Source organism: Staurois parvus, unplaced genomic scaffold, assembly GCF_062004578.1.
Source record: "Staurois parvus isolate SC_StPar_1 unplaced genomic scaffold, SC_StPar_1.0 ptg000361l, whole genome shotgun sequence".
Lineage (NCBI taxonomy): Eukaryota > Metazoa > Chordata > Amphibia > Anura > Ranidae > Staurois > Staurois parvus.
This window is the reverse complement of record NW_028318157.1, coordinates 8635649-8662026: the sequence shown is the minus strand read 5'-3', so window position 1 is coordinate 8662026 and position 26378 is coordinate 8635649. Positions and strand designations below refer to the sequence as shown.

Here is a 26378-nt window from a genome sequence, read left to right as displayed (position 1 = left end):
AGGTGGTTAAAGTCAGCTGTTGCCCACAGAAACATGATTTTATCATTTTGTACTGTGGTTTATGCCCTGCTTACACTTTGCTTATCCTCTGTTTTCTGAAATGGTCATTATTTGTTTGTTTTGCTATTTAAAAAAAAATCAGAGACAGAAATGCTATAAAATTTGAAGATCGCTTTCCTATAGCATCAATCAGATTTTCTGTATCCTCTACTGTAAAATATCAGGAGCCTCACCAGTGTTTGTGGATTATGCACTCTTGGCTTTATGCTGATCCTGGAGATGGTCATAATATTTTTTTATTTTATTTATTTTTTATTTAATGGTCACACAGCATTTACAAATGATGCTTGTATGAGTTGATGTTCATTGTTTATTGTGTTTCACCTTCACTGTCATCTTTGTCTTGCCTTTTTCAAATATTATGATGAGTCACTGGATATAACATCACATTCAACAAGTAATACTGAATCGCATGAAGATAATGATAAGGCAGTGAAAACTTCAGCTTTGTAAAACTGAATAACCTTTCTTGTTTCCTTGTGCATGTACAGGTCCTTGAAGTTTCTATTCTACACAGCAGCTAATGACCATCCATAACTGCCAACATGGCAGTATCTATGGGCTATTTTTTTTTTTTTCTTTTTTCTACTTTAGGCTTGGTTTACATAGATGCGGTGCAATGTTTCTGCCAGTTTCAGTGTGATTTCAAGGGATAGTTGTTCAGCGATTCAGGTGCAATTCTGGTGTGATTTGGCAGCAGTCTCAGTCAGTCAGTCTCTCTCTCTCCCATGGACCAGGGATGGTAGATAGGGAACAAAGCAAAGACTTGCAGAAAATGTTCTGGAATCGTGCTATCTTAGGACCAATTAGTAATTTAAATTCAAGTCTGTGTAGATACAAATCGCACTGCACTAAACTGCACAGGGCCCCATCAGAATCGCACTGCATATATGTGAACGGTCGCCATAGAAACGCATGTTATTTTACGTGTCGTGATTCAGTGTGTTCCGGAATGCATCAGAAATCACATCAGTGTAAACCAAGGCTTTAGCATGAGCTGTCAGATCTGAGGTCCTCTTCATTTGTCAGCTCGTGGGCCACCTCTTGGCATTGGTTTTACTATGATTCTTGAGAAAGCAATGCGCCTAGCAAGAAACATGTCAGAATAGAACTTTCTAGCTGGCTTGGTGTGTGGCATTCCTGTTGTTGGTACAATTCAATGACATTGTGCCATTCCAATTTAACCACTTCGCCTCTCACACCTATTCAGCCCTTGTGGACCAGAACAGTAATTACATTTTTGCTATGGACCTGTCTATTCAGCGTTAACTTTGTCATTACTTATAAGATAACATAATAAATATATTGTCTTTTAAAGGCTTTCTTTTTGTGAATATTGTGTTGCAACAGTTATATTTTTTTTCACAATTCTTAGACAAATGTAACAAAACGTTTAAAAAGTGCAGCTTTTTTTTTTTTTTTTTTTTGAGCAGTGTTAGTTTAAAAATAAATACTGTGTTATATGTTCCTGCACATAAAAAGTGCAGATTTTATTCTGTAATTTGTCCTTTTTTAAAATGACACTAAAATTATGATTCAGGTACAAAGCAGTACAAATTAAATAAAGTGGATTTTTTTTTTCAATTTTCAGCTTTTTTAAATGTGCAATGTGTAAATATATGTTAAAGGTGTAAAAATATTACCAAACAAAAAGTTTAAATATTATTTAGTTAAAATAGAAACTAACAAAAATCAGCAGGAAAATAATTGAATGGAGAAGGAGAATAAGGAGTTAAATAGGTCTGATTAGAGTAAAATAAGGGGTTATGCAGGCCATAGACTGTTCGTTTATCGGCCGATTTTTCTTCTGAAAAACGAAACATCGTTTGTTCTATAAACCGATGTTGCCACCGATGATTGTGAAAATCGTCCGTTTTTCATGATTTTTTCAGCAAGACCGATAAACGAAATGAGGAGGAACCACGAAAATCGACCGATGCCATTGCCCCACTAAGAGTGTGAAAATCGGCCGATTATTCTTTCAGATGAAAAATCATCTGATAAACGAACCAGCTATGGCCTGCATTAAAAGGGAACATTTAATTAAAAAAAAAAATGTTAGTTTGCTTTAATGGACTTCACCTACAGATTGAAGGGCATCCCTTTTGATCTGTAGATGAATAAACCGATACAAAAAGAAACATTGTTTCTTGTTGATACACATTGCCAGACTGCTTTAGTTTGACAGCTCCAGCTGTTGGAACTTTCTCTGTGTACTCTGCAATGCTGCTTTTATTAATCAGAGCTGAATTGAGGAGTACTGTGACAGGGGAGGTCATGGAAGCAGAGCAGAAAGACTGGACATATTACACATGCCCTGTATACAATGATGACAGTTTTGAGGAGCGTCTAACACATCTAGAGTCTGCAACTGGCTATAAATGTAAATATTAACATTACCTAAAACTATCATAACAGTTGAATCAAATTTTTGTGTCTTTTTATATCTTGGAGTAAATCCAGTGGCAGGATGTTCTCAACTCAAATTCCATTTACACCAAACCGCCACATATAATGCAAGACAAAACTATACCGTTGGGCTAATCTAGACTTGATAGATAATGAAGAAATTCAACTACCTAGGGGTAACACATTTGTTAGTGTTATAAGGGAAATATCTTACATTTTAAAAATGCAGATCTATGATTGAATCCCAGCTACTGATCACAGCAACATCTAGTGCTACCGATTGCTGATTCCTATAATCCCTTGAAAGCAACTTCCAGATTTTCACTATGTACCATATCTCAAAATGCAAGAAGGGTTACAAACAAGCCTTTCAGTCAGATTAATATTTAAAATTTGAAATCAAAAGTGCTGTGAATGCCTGTCGTTACCTTTTTATTACCCTGAAATGCTTCTGCTGTCCTCTCTGATTTGGTTTCACTTTGTTACTGGGGCATTTCATGTCATAGCTAGGTTCTGACAACTGTATCCAGCAAGACTTTTGCAGCGGCTGTAAGGCTCCATTCACACTTGCGTGACTTGTCATGCAACTTTGGTAATGGTAAGTCCAGCCCATGCTTTTCAATGGCACCTGTTTGGATCTGTGCAACTTAAGTCGCAGCAATTTTGTAAAGGTTCCTGCACTATGATGCAACTGTTGAAATGGAATTTTGCAACTTTGGAGTCGCACAAGTGTGAATAAAGAATAAAAGCTTTCGCTGAACAGGGATTGCAGTTGGTTGATCTTGGCCATCAAGTCATGGAAAGTCATGCCTGAAAACCAAAGGGAAGTTGAACCAGAGAGGGAGAGCAAAATAAGCTTTTGTGACCAAAACCAGTAATAACTGACATTTTGTGATATCTGCTGCAAGGTAAGGTATTCACCTTTTAAAACCTACATAAGGTTCATTTAAGGCAGAACTAAACTGTTTCCCAAAACTGTTACATACAGTGCATGCCATGAATGATAACTGTCACATTTGATTGTTCTCTCAACCAATACTGGCACACCATCAAATGGTTGGTACCATTTAAACAGTGTTTCTTATCCTTTTTTTCAGTCAAGGCACCCTTTAAATTCTGCTTGAGGCACCCCATTCTAAAATGTAAACAAATAGTTTTACATAATGCAGCAACATCCACATACATAGGATACCCAACATTAGAGGTGATTTATTCTTTCAAAGCAAATACACTTGCACACTGACTAGTTTTCCAGCGTTCTCGTTCTCCCTCAGTTTCTCTCCCTCACTCAGCTAATGTAACCCCAGTGCTGATGGAGAGGGACAGGAAAAAGGCAAACAAGAATGTTGTGCAGGCACCCAACATCCACCTTCTCATCTGATAACATCGAAGGCTGTAATGGTGCACAATGAAAACCTGTGGCTTTGTGCAACTAAATGGTAGGCTTTATTCACCTGCTGGCTTGTATACAATTTTGAGGCACCCCTAAATATGCCCGTAGGTACCCCAGGTGGTTGAAAAAGGCTGCTGTAACTGAGCACATGTGTAGCACCATGACAGCTACAGATCAAACAGAGGCTAAGATTGCAGCTTCCTTGGCTGTAAAGAATAGAACTGTTTATTTCTGCTTTAAAGTGGAACTTTAGTCAGAAAATTAATTCCTGCTATATTATCTCATGCTAGCCCCTTTTGCAGATATAGCTATGTAAAATAAAATAAGTGCCTATACAGTTTAAAATCCAATAATGCGCTGTCTCACTGTGTTCTGTACATGCTCAGTTGTTCTCTATTCTCAGCACTGCCTATAATCAGAGCTACTAGAGGCCAATTGGCTGACAGCTTTACTGTTGCTGAAGGGGTAAGAAAGCAACAAGAATGACACACAGTGCAGAGAGCACACAGATTAGTGAGGGACAAAAGAAAAGCAGGAGAGGTGACAGGACAAACTCTGCTGTCATGGAGACACAAAAGAGTTAAACGTACAAAGATAGTTTATTATCCCCTGATAGTCTCTCCTTTCTCCCTTGGCAGAGGCAGCCTCTGAACTTCAGTACTGTAAAACTTCTGTCAGCCTTTCTCTCTATCTGAGCTAAGGCATACGATGAAAGCTTGAAATGCACACAATTTAGTTGAAGAAATTGACTTGCAATTTTTGAGAGCAAGGAGTGGGGGAGAGTTAGCAATAATGAAGTGACTGCTCTGGGCTTCAACAAAATGGCAGCCTCCAGCAAGAAGAAACCGTAGTAATGCTGGAAGCAATTTAAAGTACACTCTAATTTTGGTTCCATAATTATTGTGGAATATATATTCTTTTGTTAACCGCTAGCCTACCGGGCACTTATACCCCCTTCCTGCCCAGGCCAATTTCCAGCTTTCAGCACTGTCGCACTTTGACAATTGCACAAACAACACTGTACCCTTATGAAATTTTTATATTTTTTTTGTGACAGAGCTTAATTTTGGTGGTATTTAATCACCTCTGGGTTTTTTTTTATTTTTTTCTTAAACCAAAAACCACAGAAAAATTTGAAAAAAAAAATGTTTTTTCTTAGTTTTTGTTATAAAATTTTGTAAATAAGTGATTTTTCTCCTTCACTGATGTGCGCTAATGAGGCTGCCCTGATGGGCACTGATAGGCTGCACTGATGAGGAGGCACTGGTAGGTGGCACTGATGGGCATTGACAGGCATCACTGATGGGCACTGATACATGGCACTGATAGGCGGCACTGACTGGCACTAATAGGCGGCACTGACTGGCACTATTAGGCGGCACTGATTGGCATTGATAGGTGGCACTGATGGGTGACACTGAAAGGCAGCTCAGATTGGCATTGATGTGCACTGGTAGGCACTGATGGGCACTGGCACGAGGCACTGATGAGCACTGACATAAGGCACTGATGGACACTGACAGGTGGCACTTCTGGGGCCACACTGATCATCAGTGCCCTGATGATCAATGTACATGTCCCCTCCGCGGAAAGCCGATTACCGGCTCTCCTCTCGAGCTGTCAGCGTGACAGCTGGAGAGGAGAGAAATACCGATAACCGGCATTTCCCTGTTTACATGTGATCAGCTGTGATTGGACACAGCTGATCACATGACCGAGCCAACATCTTCGGCTCTTTTCATGATCGGTGATCCCTGAGCCGTGCATGCGCAGTGAGAATGGGGGGACGTCATATGACGTCCTCCCAGAACGAGAGAACCACCTTGCGCCCATCATATTACTATATGGCAGGCGGGAGGTGGTTAAAGAACTTTAAAGTAGAACTATAAGCAATTTTTTTCTTTTTTTTCATTTTGGATAGAGCAAGGGAGGGTTATAACCCCTGTCATTTTTTCACCATCTGTATCCCATTGCAGAGATTTCCTTTCACTTACTGTCTCATAGCCAAACAGAAAGTGAGAGAATATCCCTGCAAATTAAGGGAATTCCTTGGGGATCCCTAGGTCACCAGAACTAGTGTCCGCATTGATAGATTTCCCCTCTATTGCTTTTCTGGGAACAACCTAAAATGTGATATTTTCTTTTACTTTCACTTTCAATGATAATGGTAAATAAGACAAATAGAGTGTGCAAATTTCCTTAATGGGGACACAGACAGTAATAAATACTGACAAGTGTTCTAATCACTCTGCACTCTCGCCAAAACTAAAAATAAAGCTTTTAAATGCCTTTTTAGTATGTGTAAAGTTCTGCTTTTACTCCATGGTAAACCTAAAAGCTTTGAATCTGTGTGGCTATTTTATAGTTAAAAATTATACTTTTCAGTTAGGAATGAGTTGCTGTGTATACTGGACATTCTGGGACAAACAAGTTTACTCATCAGCCGATGCTGTCTTTTTGTGTTTGGTGCATATGTAAATTTTAAAAAGTATGTTTTGTATTACCTGCTGTTTTTTGCATTTTTCTTATATAAGGGAGTAGAATTAAACTTCCTATTTTTCCAAATGCTGCAAATCAATCAGCAATTTCAGTAAACATTTGTTTCATCAAGTTTTATTTCCTTCTCTTGCAGGCCTTTGTGAAAGATGTACACGAGGATTCCATTACGGTTACTTTCGAGAATAAGTAAGTACCTGGTTTCATGTTAATTGACGCAAGATGTACTGATACTTTTTCAGTGATTTGTTTTGGACTGAAAGTTAAAGTTTAAAGCCCAACTCTGGGCACAGTAACCTTTCACAAACTTGGATAAAGTTATTGTAGCCATAGTTGAACCTAAAATCTTTCATGACTAATCATTACTTAGTAGCAAGAGGCCTCCTAACAAAACAAGAAAAGGAAAATGAGTGGGGAGTTGAGGTCATTTAGTGCTTTCGTAGTTCATTTGCCTGGACAACCAATCAGTGGCTAGCCCATGCCACAGGTTTGTGTAGTCTGAAAGAGGCTGTTGATGCTGCTGGGTATATATTAGGTGAAAGTTCTTTAGAGGAGAGGGGGGAAATGGTTAAAAAAATGGGAGTTTTAATTTATAATTTAGGCTTTCATTTTTGTGCACTTCTGAATGTGAAATGACACCTCAACGTATACACAAACGTCTTTGATTAACATGCATGATGAAATCATTTTTCTCAAATATATACCCCCTTGGAATTTATACCTGCCTCAGACAGTGTCCACCTTCTTTGTAGATCGGGTCCCCTACCCTTGTAGGGAAACTACATAAATATACTGTGAGTCCTAATTTTGTTGTTAGTTTGAACTAGTGCTGACTTATCTTCTAGACAGGACCGTGCTGTGGGGTAGAGCTTGGTAAATCTCAGGACTAGATGGACAAATATAAAAATCCTTTGGCAGGTAAAACTGTTCTTGTATGAAGCATGCTTTTAAAGAATAATTTGAAGCATGGTATATTTTTAAAAAGCTACTTTAGTCCAACTTGGTCCAGTGTAACTTATACCATACCTGTGGGATCCCCCTGAAAGCTGGAAATCACTGATGCAGACACGGCTTCCTTGGTTGCTCCTCTTCCCATATGGCAGATGTTAAAGTAGCCTTAGGAATCCACCATTTCACTGAGTAACTGTAGCCTCACTCAAAAAAGAATACACCTAGTGTAGTAGATTTAGTAAAAACTTCCAATATTTATTCAAATTGCACTTACATTCAAATAAAGATTCCCTTTACAGATAAGAGATTTTGTACTTCCTTTTTCTACCTCCGCTTACGCCCTAGTGGCTAAAGGAGATAGTGATCAGCTGTGGAGATGCCTCATTAAACACGCAGTTTTACATGCATTGGAGGTGAGAGTTCTGGGAGAACAAAAGTGGAACCAATTAATGCATGGAATTCACATTAAGCATGGATTCTCATTTTATGGTGTTGGATTACGTTACATTTTGGAATCATGTGAACTTTACATACATTTTTTTGGAGCGCTTTGACATCAGTTCACTTTGTGTAGTAATGAATAATATTTATATTAATTTATTACTATGAGCACCTTTGTGTTCACTTTGTGTATGTATGTGTGTGTGTATATGTATGTGTATGTATATATGTATATATATATGTATATATGTGTATGTGTGTATATATATATATATATATATATATATATATATATATAATAGTGTGTGTATATGTATGTGTGTGTGTGTAATAGCATAAATGCGTACACCTCAACAGATTTGTCAGAGACCTTTTACTTTCCTTTCAGAATCAACATTTTCTATGGGACGCTATACTAATTCTCCCACAAATGCGGGCCATTGATTGCAAACAAGATTTGTACACACAAAAAAGTGTTTTTCCTAACATTAATTTAAGACCATGTTGCAAAAATGAATACACTCCAATGAAAGCTACATTTTAGTCAACAAAATCCTTATTAACAAAAATTCTATTCTAAATATAGGTGAGTCAAATTATTAATTAAACAGGTGTTTAAGCATACAGTTGATTACAAAAGGGTGTTTCTTAACAAAGAAAACCCTTTCCCATTTCATGCTGTCAGCAATGGCACCATATGGAAGAGAAATGTCACAAGGCCTGAGAAAATAATTTCTTTACACAAACAAGGTGAAGGCTACAAGAAGATCAGAAAATCTTTAATTATCAGTCAGAATACTGTAGAAAAAGTGATACAAAAATGTAACAAATGTGGAACTGCAACCATCTCACAGAGACGTCCAGGCCAGCCATGGAAGGTGGCATTTTCTGATGAGAAGGGTTGAAGAAAATCACCATTCAAGTTCACTGCAGTTAGCTAAAGAATTAGAAAGCCAAACTGGGGTGATTGTTTCCCATGACACAGTATGTCATCCACGAAGGAAGCCTCTCCTGAAACTCATGCTCAAAAAAGCCCACCTAGAATTTGCCTGGGCCCATGCTGAAAAAGACTACTGGGACTCTGTACCCTGGAGTGATGAGACTAACATAAATGTTTTTAGAACTGATGCCTTCAAAACTGTATGGTGTCGCAAAGGTGAAGAGTACAAAGAAAAATGCATGGTGCCTACAGTGAAACTTAGTGGTGACAGTATCCTTCTGTGGGGCTGAATGAGTGCTGCTGGTGTTGGGGAGCTGCATTTCATTGATGGTATCACGAATTCACAGATGTACTGCTCCATATTGAAGGAGAAGATGTTACCATCACTTCCTGCCCTTGGTCGTCGAGCGCGTTTCCATCGTGACAGTGATCCAAAACACATATCTAAGGCCACTGTTGCATTTCTGAAGAAGAACAGGGTGAAAGTGATTCAATGGCAAAGTATGTCTCCTGATCTGAACCCAATCAATCACTTATAGAGAATTCTGAAGAGACAAGTTGATTATCACTCTCCATCCAGCATCCATGCTCTAAAAGAGGTCATTCTTGAAAAATGGAAAAAGATATCGATGTTGCAATATGTCGCAAACTAGCTCATTCCATGGTGTCCTTACAAATCATGGGGGTTCATAAAAAAATACTAAATGTAGTAGTTTTTGTTGTGGGATGTATTCATTTTAGCATCAACTAATTTCGGTAAAACTGAAGATTTTGTAATCTAAGTTCTATAATTAACCTTACTTTCATGTAATGAGCTAAACAAATGTTCTATGAAACTCAGCTTTGTCGAAATTTTGCAAATTGTTCTCTTGTTTATTGAGGCATTCAAATCTTACTTTTCAAAAGGGTTGTACTCATTTATGTGGAAATAAGTATTTGATCCCCTGCTGATTTTGAATGTTTGCCCATTCATAAAGAAATGATCAGTCTAAAAATTGAATGGTAGGTGTATTGTAACACTGAGAGACAGAATAGCAACAAAAAATTAAAAAAAAAAATGCATGTCTAACAAATTATGCCCTGATTTGCATGTCCATGAGGGAAATAAGTATTTGATCCCCTATCATTCATCAGGATTTCTGGCTACCAGGTGTTTTTCATACAGGTAACAAGCTAAGATTAGAAGCAGTCTCTTAAAGGGAGTGCTGCTAATCTCATTTTGTTACCTGTATAAAAGACACCTGTCTACAGGAGCAATCATACAATTAGATTCCAAACTCTCCACCATGGCAAAGACCAAAGAGCTGTCCAAGGATGTCAGGGACAAGATTGTTGATCTACACAAGGCTGGAATGGGCTACCAAACTGTCGCCAAGCAGCTTGGTGAGAAGGTGACAACAGTTGGTGCAATCATTCGCAAATGGAAGAAACCCAAAACAACTGTCAGTCTCCCCAAGTGCACCTGCACCATACAAGATCTCACCTTGTGGAGTGTCAATGATCATGAGAATAGTGAGGAATCATCCCAGAACTACACGTGAGGATCTTGTCAATGATCTCCAGCTAGCTGGGACCACAGTCACCAAGAAAACAATTGGTAACACACTACGCCGACAAGGATTGAAATCCTGCAGTGCACGCAAGGTCCCTCTGCTCAAGAATGCACATGTCCAGGCCCGTCTGAAGCTTGCCACTGAACATCTGAATGATGCAGAGGAGGACTGGTTGAAAGTGTTGTGGTCAGATAAGACCAAAATCGAGCTCTTTGGCCTCAACTCAACTTGCAGTGTTTGGAGGAGGAGAAATGCTGCCTATGACCCCAATAACACCCCAACTATCAAACATGGTAGTGGAAATATTCTGCTTTGGGGGTGTTTTTCTGCTAAGGGGACAGGACAACTGCACCGCATCAAAGGGACGATGGATGGGGCAATGTACCGTCAAATTTTGGGTGAGAACCTTCTTCCCTCAGCCAGGGCTTTGAAAATGGGTCGTGGATGGGTGTTCCAGCATGACAATGACCCAAAACGCACGGCCAAGGCAACAAAAGAGTGGCTCAAGAAGAAGCATATAAAGGTCCAAGAGTGGCCTAGCCAGTCTCCAGACCTTAATCTGATTGAAAATCTGTGGAGGGAGCTGAAAGTTTGAGTTGCCAAACATCAGCCACCAAACTTTAATGACTTGGAGAGGATCTGCCAGAGATGTGTGAAAACCTGGTGGCCAGCTAAAGGAAACGTCTGACCTCTGTGATTGCCAACAAGGGATTTGCCACCAAGTACTAAGTCATGTTTTGTGAAGGGGATGAAATACTTATTTCCCTCATGAACATGCAAATCAGTGCATAATTTGTTGGACATGCATTTCTTTTTAATTTTATGTTGCTATTCTGTCTCAGTGTTGCAATACTCCTACCATTCGATTTTTAGACAGGGCACACAGACACACACACAGACACACACACAGACATCTACCTTACCGGGGTCTATGTTAGCTCCCAGATGACATCAAAGAGGAAGATAACTGTGTATTCTGGTTTTCCAGCTGGCTCCCTGATCATGATGTGGCACAGTACATTTGCATCATCAGGGGGGTGGCTTCAAGAACCAAGCAGAGACAATCGGCTACCTGAAGATGCCCCATGGCTTATGCACTGTAGATTCTCTCTGTGATGTGCTTTCCAGGAGGCAAATGGGAAGATTGGGGGCATCATTCTCCTAGCCATAAATGGAAAAAAATGTGTTATGCTATCTTATCATAAATAGAACCATAAGCTTTGAAAGCATAAAGTGACAGTCAAAAAAAAAAGTAACAGATAATGAATGTCCAATCTACTATATGCTGCATTAACATCCAGCCATAATCAACACTGTGCTTGACTTGTGGCCCCACTGCTTGCTCACCTTGACCATTGACCTATAAATTATAATAGGCCAAAAACACATTTTATGAGGAAAATATGTCTCCAAAATTTCTGATCCGTGATGTGTTCCTTCCATATATTATGCTTCTTTAAACTCCAGATCCGTGCAAAATAAAACAAAAACATACCATAGTGCAACACCGTTTTATATAACCAAAAATTAAACCTGTTACAATATCCAATCACATTAAACAAATTATATGTGACTCAGAATTATGGTGAACATATATGCATTACTCCACCGTGCCGACTATATTGTGGTGTTTCCCATCACTGGGTAGGTGCACTATGCGCTCACCTTCTTCCCTGACCTAACAGGTCATACACTCTTAGGGATGAAACCAGATTCTGCTTAGCCACTGCCAATTCTTAGTAGATACTTCATTAGTTCTGGCCCTTTAAGGGAACATGCTCTCAGATGTCCAGTGGAATTAAGGTGTATATGGTCAAAGATAAAGGGAATAGATCATAGTGCAACCCCATAAAATATGAATACTTTATTCAAGTAAAAAATGCACTAACAAAAGTAATGAATCAAAAGCATATCATAGCGATCACTCAAAATGGTTCCTTACATCACGCGTGCCAGTTTGAGCATGACCGGAAGTGACTTCACTAGGCTCCGCCCGACATGTCACAGGTCACGTGACTTCTTCAGGGTCAAAGAAGAAATTCCAATGGGATTGAATGTAGAGATGAACCTACAGGTCTTCCTAGAGAAATAATTTAAACATAGTTAAAGGTGGTTAATTATGAAAAGAGAGTTAAGTGTGATCTTTCTACAATGGATCCCCACTATGCAAATAGCTAAGTACATACCTTATGATAACACTTATTTTAAATGTATAGACCATTGAAATTGGACTAAAAGCCAGAGTGTTGCTAAAACAGTTGAGCTATGTACCACTATTATTACTGAGTGAATAGCAAATATGACATTATTCTTTTAATTGACTATGGGCGGCCTCCTAGATGGAGACAATACAGATATAAGGGACTACCTGGATACCGCCATACCGCCGGATGTCCAGACGAAGCTACGCTACTGTCTTGCGAAATGCTTTGACATTAAACACAACGTCATGTGACACAATCTTGCAATATGGAAACCCTTGACGGCATCCTGAGGAATCAATAAATATTAAAGGGAGATATGCGATATATGCCCAGGTTAAGGGAGCAGCAGCCATTTTCATATATAAACCAGACCAACATAGGACAAGCTGGACACTTTGGGAACAACGTGGACAGCTGCAAGAATGGTAAAGTATAAGCCGCCTTCACTGTGAAGCAGTGAAGACCTATATGGACACTGGACCACTCAAGCACTCCTCATATATCAGGGTCAGTTTGGACTCAGAGGAAAAGGTTTCCGTTATGTTATCCGTAAATGGTCATACATGTTTTTTACTGATGTTGCTCTATACATACTTCATACCTGTGTTATCACAGTTGGCCGCACGGCCCTCTCGGCGCTGCTCAATACATATGCTATACTCAAGTTCATTATCGCACAGGACCTTCACAGTCTCTCCCTCCTTCTAAACACCCCACATAAGAACCATCCAAGTGGGGAATTAAGCATCTATTTCTATATGGTATACAACGATTAATTTAATGAACTTTCAAATAAGGACTGATACATAGACTCATACAGGGCCCTACTACACATATCCAGCATGCTCTATAAGTTATGATATTTATGGTGCACTCGAGGCTTTATAGCATGATTTAGTCCTCAGGGTTCCTAGGATTCACACATGGGGGGAAAATACATATAGAAGTCCTGGTGATCAGTGCAGCCAACAATGCCCATCATTTAATCAGTGCTGCCAATCAATGCCCATCATTGCCGCTTAACAGTGCTCATCAGTGACTCCTCGTCAGTGTCCATCAGTGCAACCTATCAGTGCCCGTCAGTGAAGCAGAAAAATTACTTATTTACAAAACTTTAAAATATAAACTAAGAAGAACTTTTTTTTTCAAAATTTTTGGTCTTTTTTAGTTTGTTTAGCAAAATATAAAAACCCCAGTGGTGATCAAATACCACCAAAAAAAGCTCTTTTTCTTAAAAAAAAAAAAATGTGGGTAGTGTTGCATGACCGCGCAATTGTCATTCAAAATATGAGAGAGCTGAAAATTGGTCTGGGCAGGAAGTGGGTAAAAGTGCCCGGTAAGCAAGTGGTTAAAGGATAAGGTCACCTTCGGAACCTGGAACATGTAACATGTTCCAGCATCTGCAGCCAAAGCTTTTTTGCAGGCTGTAAGCGGACTTTCATGTGTTTTGCAAATGAGTAGTTTCTATCTGGCCACTCTGCCATAAAGCCCAGATCAGTGGAGGGCTGCAGTGCTGGTTGTTCTTCTGGAACTTTGTCCCATCTCCACACAGGATCTCTGGAGCTCAGTCAGAGTGACCATCGGGTTCTTGGTCACCTTTCTTACGAAGAGTCCTGGTTGTGCCAAACTTCTTCCATTTGAGAATTATGGAGGCCATTGTGCTCTTGAGAACCTTCAGTGCAGTAAACGTTTTTTTTTTTGTTTTTTTTTTAGCCTTTCCCATATCCATGCCCTGCAATAATCCTGCCTCTGAGCTCTGCAGGCAGTTCCTTTTGATCTCATATGGCTTTTGCTCTGATACAGTATGCATTTTCAGCTGTGAGGCCTTTTATAAAGGTGCGCGCCTTTCCAAGGCATGTCCAGTCAATTGAATTTACCACAGGTGGACTCCAATCAAGGTGTAGAAACATCTCTGCAACAATCAAGAGAAATGGTGAAAGGGACCTGAGCTACATTCCAGGTGTTGCAAAGAGTTTGAATACTTGTGCCAGTGTAATATTTTACTTTCTTTTTAATGAATTTCGAAATTTCTAAAATTCTGTTTTCACTTTGTCACTATGGGGTACTGAGTGTAGCTTAAGGAGAAAAAAATTAGTTAAACAACTGTAGTATCAGGCGGCAGCATAACAAAATTGAAAAAAGTGAAGGGGGTCGCAATACTTTTGGAATGTTCTTCAGAATTACTTTGATTACTTTTTTTTTTTTTTAACACTGGAGTTTAGCTTCCCTTTTTAATGCAGCACTCTTCCTGATAGGAATCTCCTGGGAATCACTTCAAAGGTGAACTTAGTCATATGACTCTCGAATCGCTGGTTAGGGCTACTGAATTATTGCATTTTTAAGCGCTTTAAATTATTTTTCTTCCAGACTTTAGTACTGAGCTCAGACAAAATGCTTTTGAAATGATGGCTGTGTACTCCTCTGCTAAGTCTTTTTCTATACGATCAACTATTTGTGATATTGTTATGAATTACAATGCATAATTGTAATGGGTTTGTGTTTGCAGCTGGCAACCAGAGAGACAGATACCATTCCACGATGTAAGGTTTCCACCTCCTTCAGGGTATAATAAGGACATAAATGAAAGCGATGAGGTTGAGGTAAGTACTACTTTCTTTGTAGAAATCCAGTGTTGATGTCCTTTCTCATTTATATCCCTCCATTTCATTAATGCAGAGCTCAGTAATAGATTATCAACTGTTCTCTTATTCATGTATTCTCTTTAGTTTTTGAGGGTGAAAGGAGAAGATGATTTCATGGTAGGTTGTGTGGCATGTAACCCTGAGATTTATGTATTAACAAAAGCATTTCTCTAGATTACCCGTTATGTTTGATGTTTTGATTTTGATTCTGATAATTTTAATGCAAACTTGTGGACAGAGGAGGGAGTAGTAACTGACAGCAAGATCACACAGCTGACAGCATGAAAGTCATTTTGGGACTTCAGTCTGCAAAATGCTACTTGCCTGTCCATGCATAACCTGAGACAGTCTACAGATCACAAAAGTCAGAATGAAGCTAAACATCTCATCCATTGATTTGTTACAAGTTATTGAATTAGAAGGTGCTAAAGCTCTAGGACTAGTATGACAACCAGTGAGTTCATTTCTAGAAGAAAATATCAGCGTGCATACTCCATTCTTTCTCAGCATAGTTTCTTTAATGGCCACGCTGAGATAGATATCTAAGGTAAGAGCTACATTCTTCTTAAGAAAATGCTAACCCAGCAGATAATTAGTGTTGAAGGCCTCAACCAGGGTTCCATGGAACCCTAGGGTTCTTCCAGAGGTTGCTAGTGTTCCTTGAGCAATGAGCAATCTCTGCCTCTCAGATAAGCTCCCACTGACACCATTGATATTTTTAGCTATTTGTAAGGGGGGTAATTCTTCCCAGTGACCACAAGTGTAAGGCGCATTATTCCCACTGACCATTACACTAATGAATCATGAGTTGTAGATATAGTAGGCTCTAGCAGGCATTTCCTGAGAAGAGAAAGTTATTTCAGGGGTCCCTCTTTTTTGAAAAGGTTGAGAGAGGCTGTCCTAGATGATTGGTCACATAATTTCTGCCAATGAGTTATACCGAGTCTGAGCTCTGATGCTCCTCTTAAGCAGAGTTTAAATGGTATGACTCTACTCCTGAACAGTATTGTATGGAACTTAGAGCAGCATTTTCCCCACAAACAGTATTTCAAACTTTTTTTTTTTTTTTTACCCCTTTTATCGATCTTAGCAAGACCTTTATCACAGCTGTAGAGTAAGAAATACTCAAGCCTGTCTTAGACAAGTATGTAGTGGGTTTATGGATCATAACAAGTGATTTGGACAAGGACTTTTTTCTGACAGGCTAGGGTAAATTGCTCACTGCATGTACCCACTAAATTACTTTGTTGTGCTGCTTTTTAAAAGGTAAACAATTTTCTGTTAATTTTGTTATTTGAAGTATATCTAAAGCCAAAACCTTTCTCTATTGTGGAGATTAGGGAATGGTTAAACACCTTTTTGTCATGTTTTTTTTATCCATCTGTGTCCCATTTTTAAGGAATTTTCCTGTCCTGAAGACAACAGAAAGTGAGGTAAACCCTATCTTAGATAGTTGTCCCCAAAACAAGTGGCCCAGAGGAAGATCGCCAGAACAAGTGACCTAGTGTAAGATTTCCCTGTCTTTTCTGTTTTGGTGAAAAATCAATATTAGATTTCCCCTCATTTTCAGTCCTAGTGCCAGTGTTGGCCAAGAGAAGTAGAGAGTGAATTTCCCTATAAGGGACACTTAATAACAAAAATGTTTAGGATTAGAATAGAAGGGTTATAATCCCTGTCTGTTTTTTTTATTGCCATCTCTGTCTTAATGTGGATATATCTGCTTATCAAGAAATAATATGAATTATTTTCAAAGTGAGAGAAATTTAAGACAGTTGTCCCTGAGATCGCATCCCCAGTAGCACATTTTACCTGAACCTTGGAAGCTGTAGCCATACAAGGCAAGGGACTACTCACCAGAATTGCTTGTGGGCTCCCTGTGGGTCATCTCACCCATTATGGGACATGCCTTGATTCCCACTGTGTCTGTGTATGATCGTGGCCATTCAGGTAGAAGAAGAGTTTTGCTTCCTCATGCCAGAGCATCCAGCAAGGAAATCTGTGAACATCACAGTATTGGCATTAAAAAATCTCTTTTCAAATGTCCTTACACTAGACGTCAGAGGCAGCCGTGCCTTAAAGTTATTCCAAAGGTGCAGATTTAAAAAAAAAAAAAAGTAAAAACATTTTATACTTAACTGCACAGAACAGCCCTGATCTTTCTCTTCTCAGGTCCCCCACTGGCACTTCTGGCTCCTCTCCCTGCTAAGTACACCCAGAACAAGCTGCTTGCTCTGGGGGCATTTGTGCATGTTTGCTCCCGAGCCACCTCTGAGTGTCCATAAGACATCCAGAGCGTGGCTCAGCCCTGCCCCCCACTCCCAAAGAGAAGGAAGTGACCCAGGAGAGCTGCTGCTCTCATGCACATCGCTGGATCGAGATCAGGCTCAGGTGAGTATTGGAGGGGCTGAAGGAGAGTCTGCACACTGAAGGCTTTTTACCTTCAGCCTTTAGAACCACTTTAAAGCTGTAGTAAAGTCTGTCTTATTATTTTAAAAAATGGGTCCCCCGGCAGCTTTCAGCAGTAATGTACAATACTGTGCTGTCATGGCTCCCACTTGTCCCCAGCAGTTTCCATCTTCACCTGGACTTTCTTATGAGTTTGCAATCTTCAGCTGATGAAATGGCTGTTCCAGGGAGACGTTACTCTTGTGCATGTGCATGGGAGTCTCATTCACAGTGGCACACTGAGCAGACCGTAAACATGGTTTGAGCTGTGCGCATGTGCGGCTCAGATCACATTGCTCGCTGACAGGCAGTGGGGAGACTTATGGCAGAAGAGACCTCCAGGGTCTCTCCTGTTATAAAAAAAAAACCTTGCATGTCAGTGATTTTTCTAAAGACTGACTACTACCACTTTAAATTTCACGCTGCAGATATATAGCTATGAGGCTGGAACTGCCATAGTGTGTAGGCACCATCCCATACCAGGAAGTGCACTGCTGTGTTTCAAGAGGAATAAAAAGGGTATATTTTTCAGTGTTTTTCTTAGGCACATTGTTCCTGATGTTACCTTTAGCATAGGAAATCCTCACTTTTTGGGCTTAGTTTCATTTTAAGCATAAATGTTTATAAACTGATGTTTTTTTTTAAATCATTTTACATATAATTTTAGTTTTGCAAGTAAACTCTTATTCCGTAAAATATTTGTGGAGCATTGCGGGTTATCTAAGGGGAGAACACATGCTTTGACTGATTAAACCCTTGGTGGAAGCTGTCACTGTTCTGACTCCTATACATGTGTGAGCATTATAGCTTGAGCTTTTGGCTTCTAAAAACAAGACTCTTTACTGCGGGACAAAGGAATGGCTTGGAAAACATGAAAAGGAGATTAAAGCTCCATCTCCCAACAAGAAAATACACATATTTAATATGCAATATTTCAGATTTACTTACAAATAAAAAAATAAACAAAACCACTACTCGTTCCACTCAAAATACAAATCTATCCAAAGTTTTGATCCTTGGTAAGCAGAATACCTACATTGAAAATATGCTCCATGAACAGTAAATGGAACTATAGAATTTTTTTTTTTAAATTTGGATAGTTATAACCCCTGTCAGAATTTTTTTTGTTTTAACCATCTGTGTCCCATTGGCGATATTTTGCTTCACTTCCTGTCCCATAGAGGATATCCCTGCAAAATGAGGGATTCTCTTGCGCCCCTCAGATCACCAGAAGTAGTATCCCTATTGGAAGCTTTCTCCTCTATTACTGTTCTGGGGACAACCCAAAATTTGGGGTTTTCTTTTACTTTCACTTTCAATGATAAAAGTAAACGGGACAAATAGAGAGGGTGGATCTCCTTAACAGGGGCACAGACGGCAATAAAAACGGGTGTTTGGCTTCATCTCCATTTTATCCAAAACTAAAACGTTTTGCCTTTTAGTTACCATATACTTTAACTACTTTTTATTAAATGGTTATTTCTATATGTCAACCGTTACTTACTGATTTTTAGGAAAAGGAAAGGGAGTTCACTATTTAGGATTGCAGGCAGGAAACATAACACACACTGAACTGCACAAATCGTTCTTAAAAACAAAATGTTTGCCTTAAAATCACCAGAAAATAAAGAGAAAACAATCTTGTAAACTGTTCTGTGTCTAAATTCTTGTAATTGTCTGTTATATTTTCACAGTGCTGGCTGGTGAAATAGGAGAGAAGGCAGAGAGCTGCTGTGAGTGACTCCTGCAGTCTCTCTGCTCATCTACATTTGAAGTTCTTAGAATAAAGTTCAAACATTTTAGCAATGTAGACTTGTGTTTAAAGTACTGTGTGGTGGGGTGTAAGTAGCACACAACATTCAGGCATAATTCAGGAGACAGGTCTGGGACTACATCCACCATTTGTAAATTACTACAGGCACAGAAGCAGGACTCATACTTTTCACTCTGAAGCAAGTACCAAAGCTGACAGACAGAAACACGGACTGCCTGCACACAATAAAAACAGGTTTTTAGACAAAGGATGTTACAACTTTTTTTTTAATTACAATTATCTTAAACAATTACTTTTGTTTTAGCTTGATTGCAAAAAGACTTTTGGCTTAAATGCACATATATTTTTTTAATAGTTAACAATGATTACGTTGCTTTACGTTCGTTATTTTGTAACAGCCTCCCATGCATTTACTCTGTTTTCTAGGTTTATTCCAGGGCAAATGAAAAAGAGCCATGCTGCTGGTGGCTAGCTAAAGTTAGAATGATAAAGGGTGAGGTAGGAATATGTCTCTATTTCATTTGATATCATTTAATATTTCTTATAGAATGATATTATGGGTTTGCTGCCTTTTATGTCCCAGACACACTTATGCATTTTTGGTGCAGTTAAATGCATGTGAAACTTCATGCAAAATGCCTGCAGAGCTCTGTACCATTAGTTGTGAGCTCTGTTCAAATCTGTGTGGTCTTCATGCAGTTCCAACATCATTGACCATATTGGTACAGATCTTATCCCATGCGGCCATGAGGGTGGTAAATATAAGCGGTTGAACTGCAGGGTTTACCACCTCCCAACCGCCCACCTGAATCTACAACAGCCGCTGGACAGGGTGGTATACCTCCTGCAAAACAAATGATACCGCATGCTGCATTTGGCAGGCTAAACTGCTGCCGATCACGACCCATTCAACTGAGTGGGACTGCTCTCCAACTCTCCTGCAATTCGGTGTTGCTGCAAAAGGTAACCAAACCCTAAAGTGAAACAGTGGGCAATATACAAAGTGACATTAACACAAGTCTGTTTTTCTGAGTCCCCCCAAGTGACATAGTTGATCTTGCCTGTAAGTCTGTTATTTTTCAACTTGCTTTAATAGGCAGAGGTGGCAGTAAGATGGTTCAGATTACCATGTCTAAGGCAAATAGACAGCACTTTACAAGTTAATTTTCCCCAGAGCTTAGTGAATGTGATGAAGCTCTGCTGATTTTCCCCCATTCAGTAATGCCTTTTTTTTTTTTACCCTTGCACCTGATTTGAGCATTCTTTTACAACGTGAAGCTTGACCACATTCACTAAGATCCGGGGAAAGTACATAAAAGAAACATAAAATCCTAAAAAAGAAAGGAAAAGAAATGTAGCTACCACATCTAAGGATTAGTATGCTGCAATATATCACATTTTTTGTTTTCAATATACAGTAGATATTCTATAAAGCACAGATCTTCATCTCATGCATTTTACTGGGCCAAAAAAGCACAAGTATAAATAGTCAGACTTTTTTGCTGTTCTTTTTTTTCTTAACCACATTCCTACTTGATAACGTTAATGTAAAGTTATTGTGTGTTTATTTTTCATCTCAGTTTTATGTAATAGAGTATGCAGCTTGCGACGCTACGTACAATGAGATTGTCACAATAGAGCGACTGAGGTCTGTAAACCCTAACAAGCCAGCAACAAAAAACACTTTTCACAAAGTAAAGTTGGATGTACCTGAAGATCTGCGGCAAATGTAAGTACATTTGGTAGATTTGAAGTGTACTGTGTAGCATTTCTGCTTCTTTCCTCCAGCACAAGTTACAGCTTACTCTGAGTTTAAATTCAGTAGGTGCCAATGTGTATTCTCCTAGGCTGGTGCATTCTTTGAAATCTGCTCCTTGTACTCATTTTCCAGTCAAGTGGTTGAGGCGATAGACACCATTATTTTTGGAAAAAACAAATTGCTGTATGTTTCGCTCCATAAGACGCATCTGACCATAAGACGCACCTAGATTTTAGAGGAGGAGAACAAGAAAAAAAATATTCTGAACCAATGGACTGCAGATGACCAGAGTACAGGAGATGACAAGAGACTGTGGACATATTAGAGGAGATGACCAGAGACTGCATACATAGTACAAGAGATGACCAGAGACTGCGGACACAGTACAGGAGATGACCAGGGACTGCGACACAGTACAGGAGATGATGACCAGAGACTGCGGACATAGTACAGGAGATGATGACCAGAGACTGCAGACATAGTACAAGAGATGACCAGAGACTGCCGACACAGTACAGGAGATGACCAGAGACTGTGGACACAGTACAGAAGATGACCAGAGACTGTGGACACAGTACAGAAGATGACCAGAGACTGTGGACACAGTACAGAAGATGACCAGAGACTGTGGAAACACTACAGGAGATGACCAGAGACTGCGGACACAGTACAGGAGATGATCAGAGACTGCCAACGCGCTACAGGAGATGATCAGAGACTGCCGACGCGCTACAGGAGATGATCAGAGACTGCCGACGCGCTACAGGAGATGATCAGAGACTGCCGACGCGCTACAGGAGATGATCAGAGACTGCCGACGCGCTACAGGAGATGATCAGAGACTGCCAACGCGCTACAGGAGATGATCAGAGACTGCCAACGCGCTACAGGAGATGATCAGAGACTGCCGACGCGTTACAGGAGATGACCAGGGACTGCCGACGCGTTACAGGAGATGACCAGAGACTGCCGACGCGTTACAGGAGATGACCAGAGACTGCCGACGCGTTACAGGAGATGACCAGAGACTGCGGACACAGTACAGGAGATGACCGGAGACTGCGGACACAGTACAGGAGATGACCGGAGACTGCGGACGCGCTACAGGAGATGACCGGAGACTGCGGACGCGCTACAGGAGATGACCAGAGACTGCCGACGCGTTACAGGAGATGACCAGAGACTGCCGACATTTGGGAAGCAGTACCCACTTCCGCAGAATTGTCCTACCCCCCCCCCCCTCCCCGTAGTCTTGTGGGACACGTGACAGGTCCCAGAAGACTATGGGGCCATTCACAAAGCGCAGCACTTCTCACACATGTGCAGTGGGCACCCGGCTGTTAAGCTGCAAGCTGTCACAGCCTGGTGCCCACACTGTAGATACCGACGCCGGGGAGAGAAGACGGCCAGTGAAAGCAGGACACCGCTGGACCAAGGAGCAGGTTCTTCTGCACAATAGAGCTGAGCAGCCGACACGGTATTCTAACATGGCGACGGGGGGAATACCAGGCTGGGCTGCTCCATATTCGCTCTATAAGACGCACAGACATTTTCCCCCATTTTTGGGGGGAAAAAAGTGCGTCTTATGAAGCAAAAAATACGGTAAATGTTTTTTTTTTAATTCATGTTTTGTGTTTTGGTGCTGCACATATATCTTATTTATTACCAATTACTAGATGTGATGGCTTTATTCATTTTCTTTTTTAGGCTTGCTTTCTTCTACTTCCATCTGGTGATCCAGCCAGCAAGTCTGTTGTTTTTCAAAAGCATAAGCTCTCCAGCAGATTGTATCAGTTTACACTGATGAGCCAAACCATTTCACAATGATAGGGGGTGATTAAAATATTCAGCGTTTATTTATTCATTTAAAACCTTTATCCCAAAAAGTAGAGACAAAAACGTTTGCTGTAACTGATTATAAAATGTGAGCTGGAGTTTGGCTTCAATTTGTTAGTGTATTTAAATCTGCTAATACATTGAGGGAGGACACCTTCCGCTACCGGAAGTGGGAGCGGGTACCTGTCAAATTCAGGTTCCTGCTCCCCAAAGGTGCCAATCCTTAATGGGGAGCGGGGGAGCAATCCTTAAAGTGGAACTTCCCCTTTTGGGTGGAGCTCCGCTTTAAAGTGTAACTAAAGGCAACATTTTTTTTTTTTTTTTAGTTTTGGAAAGGGTAGAGAGGAATTAGAACCCCTGTCAATTTTTTTTTTTTCTTTTTTTTTTTTTTTTTTAAATTTGCTCTCTGTGCCCCCAACAGAGATTCATCTTCTCTATTTGTCTTGTTTATTATTATCAATGAAAGTAAAAGAAAATCCCAAATATTGTGTTGTCACCAGAAAAGTAAAAAAAAAAAACGGGGTAAATCTTCAAATGGTGACACTACTTCTGATTTGCAGGGAGTTTCTTTCACTTCTTGTTTGCCTATGGGACAGGAAGTGAAGGAAAATCTTAGCAATGGGACAAATCTGACAGGGGTTCTAACCCTCCCTTGCTCTATGCAAATTGAAAAAGAAAGCCCTTAGTTCCACTTTAGACATTTCTTTTAAAAGAGATTGTTTAAAGGGCGACTTTTATCTACAGAAAACTGTAAATACAAAGGTTGCTCGTCTAACAAAACTATCCATATATTGATATTCTAGATGTTGCCATGTGATAGCACACAGTGTCTATGTTTTATGCTCTGTCTCTTCGCTTCCCTGAGGAACAGTCTCAATCGAGGCTACAATAAAACTGTAAGAGGAAATCTGGACTTTGACACTTTGGATATTCAAGACTAGAAAGATTGAGAGATCTGCTCAAGAGGAAAAGGGATCCTGTTATCCTTGTCTTTAGAAACCTGAATTACTGGTTTTCTGAGTTACAAGCTTATTCACATTTATGCACACTGAAGAGTCAGCTTGTGAAACCTCCTTCCGGATTCTTGTTTCCATTTTTCTTGTGCTGGTGCTTTTTTTTTTTCTTGTATGATTCTTCATTCAAGACTCTTCTTTTCATGACTGTTTGGGCTTTGTCTCTATGATTTGCAGCTTTCTGGTGCAGTCATCCTTAACCTGGTGGGGATAGCCTGGAAGTGCATAAGGACATTGGGTTACCATATAGGGTGTTTTCTAAACCCCATTCTGATAAGTCATTTATAGAGTGCTTTCCAGGTCCAGAGCCATTAGCATTGCCTCAGTGCTTGCCCTTTCTCGAAGGTCTTACTTAGTGAGTAGACTAGGTTGGGTTAATCGGGGGAGGCAGGGTTACCCCCATTACCTGTGTATTTTTTATTTTTTTTTTAGCTTTTTAATGCTCTTGCTGGTTTTGCCATGTAAGAGGTTTATGTTGTGGAGTTGAGTGTTGAAGACCTCTGCTAAGTGGAATATTGCCCACTCTTTCACACCATACAGTGACAAGTCAGCCCCCCGCTGCAGCTCCTGCTTGAAAAGAGTCACCTAGAATGTTTTCCTTCTTTCTGTTTCTGCTGCCTGTCAACAGTGACTGTGGACAGCTCCAGGCCATCCGCCTATTACCTGCTACTAGCTGTCTGGCTTTGATTGCCTGAGGCCTTGCCTCTTTCCCTCTGACTGTACATTGCCTTGTTGCCACATAGTTGTAATATGTCTTGTTTTAGATACAGGGGAGTTGTTTGACTGCTTATAGCTTGTCCTTTGACTATGCCAACATCTGCAACTTGGAATTATGTTATCCTCTGATCTTAGTCTGTTTTGCCCTTAGAATTCTTCTTGAATACTTTGGGCATGGCTGAGGTTTTTACCACAGTTATGCAACATTTCATGACCCAAATTACCTGGTTATGTGCTAACTGATTGCAAAGGCTACAAGCTCAGTCTTGCGCCCTTTCCTGAAGTTCCAATATCTAATTTTCCTGTAGTCTTAACAGCGCCTAATCTATCACCTCAGAGACTGTCTGATTCTGAATCGCTCCTGTCCTTGCCCCTAATGAGTCATAGTCTACTGTTATTTCCCCCCAAAATTAAAAGAGAATGTTTTGGCTCTTATTGATGCAGTGTGGTTGACTATCAAACTAGAATATCAGCTTGTTGGTTCTACTAGTTCTGTCTCCAGCCTTGGGTCGTTAAAAAACTCCTAAGGCTGCAAAGACTGTCTCTTTACACTTGCTTTTTAAACTCTTTCTTTGTGCAAGTTGGAAACATCCTGACGAGCTGATTGCCCCCCCCTTCCCCAGTCACTTAATAGCTAGCGGTAGAAAGCCCCCTATAGGCCCTGCTTTTCCACTGATCCTGACTGTGACCCTCAAACTATATCTGACCTAAATCCCCTAACGTGGTTGTAAACCATGCAGGTTTACTGTGTTGCCGCCTTCTCCCCCAGTTGGACTTCTTGAAATTCAAGTAAACAAAGCACATCCTCATTTATGTACCTGTCTCAATCTTTAGGACCTAGTGAGGATCCTGGCTGCTCTCTTTCTCTTCTGCAATCTGCATGTGTCACTAATCTAGTTTTCTCCAACAGCTGACATTTCATGGAGAAATTCCATGGATGCTTGTACAGCTTGCATCTTAGATGCTTGTGAAAAGGTGGTGGTATCCCAGAGCTATAAACTGGAGTTTTGCTTGCTGACCCTGCAATGGTTTCTCATCTCCAAACTCCCTTTGAAAAGGGGAAAAGCCCAAAGTGAGCATTTGATTCATTCTGGATCACAAAGCTCTAAATCTCTTAGTTTTGAGCTCAGAAATTCTGCATGGAATCTACAAAATCAGTCATTGTTTCCTTTCACTTTCACCAAGGAGACATCAAAGATTCTTAATTACATGGCTCCATGTTTTTAGCACTTCAGAGATTTCTAGGCTTTGCTGTTGGGCCCATGCTCTGCCAGTTTGTTGCCCTACCATTCAGCCTCTCATTTGATCCTCTAGCAGAAGTGAATGTTCTAATTGTTCTGTGGGATCAGTACACCCTGATCTATGCATTTCCACCCTTGAAGCTCTTTCCTTATCTGTTTTGTAGTGTTGAGATGGATGGTATCCTTGAGATTGTTGTAGCTCTGGATTAGCCCAGGTGGATGTGATGCTCCACTTGGTAAGACTCCTTGTGCTCTACTGAATCTTCAAGATCTTTTGTCCCAAGGACCGTTTTTGCTAATCTGCTTCATAGTTGCTAATTTCTACAATGCTGCAAAGCTAGGAAGTCTATTTCTTGCAGGCTCTGTCATCAGACATGGAAGTATTACTTTACTTGATGCAAGTCTCAGGGCTTCCATCCCAGGAGTTTATTCATAGGCTCTCATTCCTACAGGTGATCTGAACCTGTGTCTGGTTCACTGTGCCATTTTAACCTATTTAAATTT

The 26378-nt window shown here is 40.2% G+C and overlaps 1 protein-coding gene across 5 annotated transcripts in view; it reads left to right on the top strand.

Moving 5' to 3' along the window:
* Positions 1 to 26378, top strand: part of FMR1 (fragile X messenger ribonucleoprotein 1) — a 77250-nt gene that overhangs the window by 6287 nt on the left and 44585 nt on the right. For 3 of the 5 annotated variants that reach the window (XM_089684959.1, XM_089684955.1, XM_089684954.1), the window contains exons 2-6: positions 6495 to 6547; positions 14954 to 15047; positions 15174 to 15206; positions 19735 to 19806; positions 20889 to 21037. In XM_089684959.1, the coding sequence (XP_089541085.1) occupies positions 15204 to 15206; positions 19735 to 19806; positions 20889 to 21037 (224 nt within the window). In that variant the 5' untranslated portion in view covers positions 6495 to 6547; positions 14954 to 15047; positions 15174 to 15203. The remainder of the gene's footprint in view (positions 1 to 6494; positions 6548 to 14953; positions 15048 to 15173; positions 15207 to 19734; positions 19807 to 20888; positions 21038 to 26378) is intronic. The other 2 variants (XM_089684957.1, XM_089684958.1) reach the window with 1 other exon arrangement.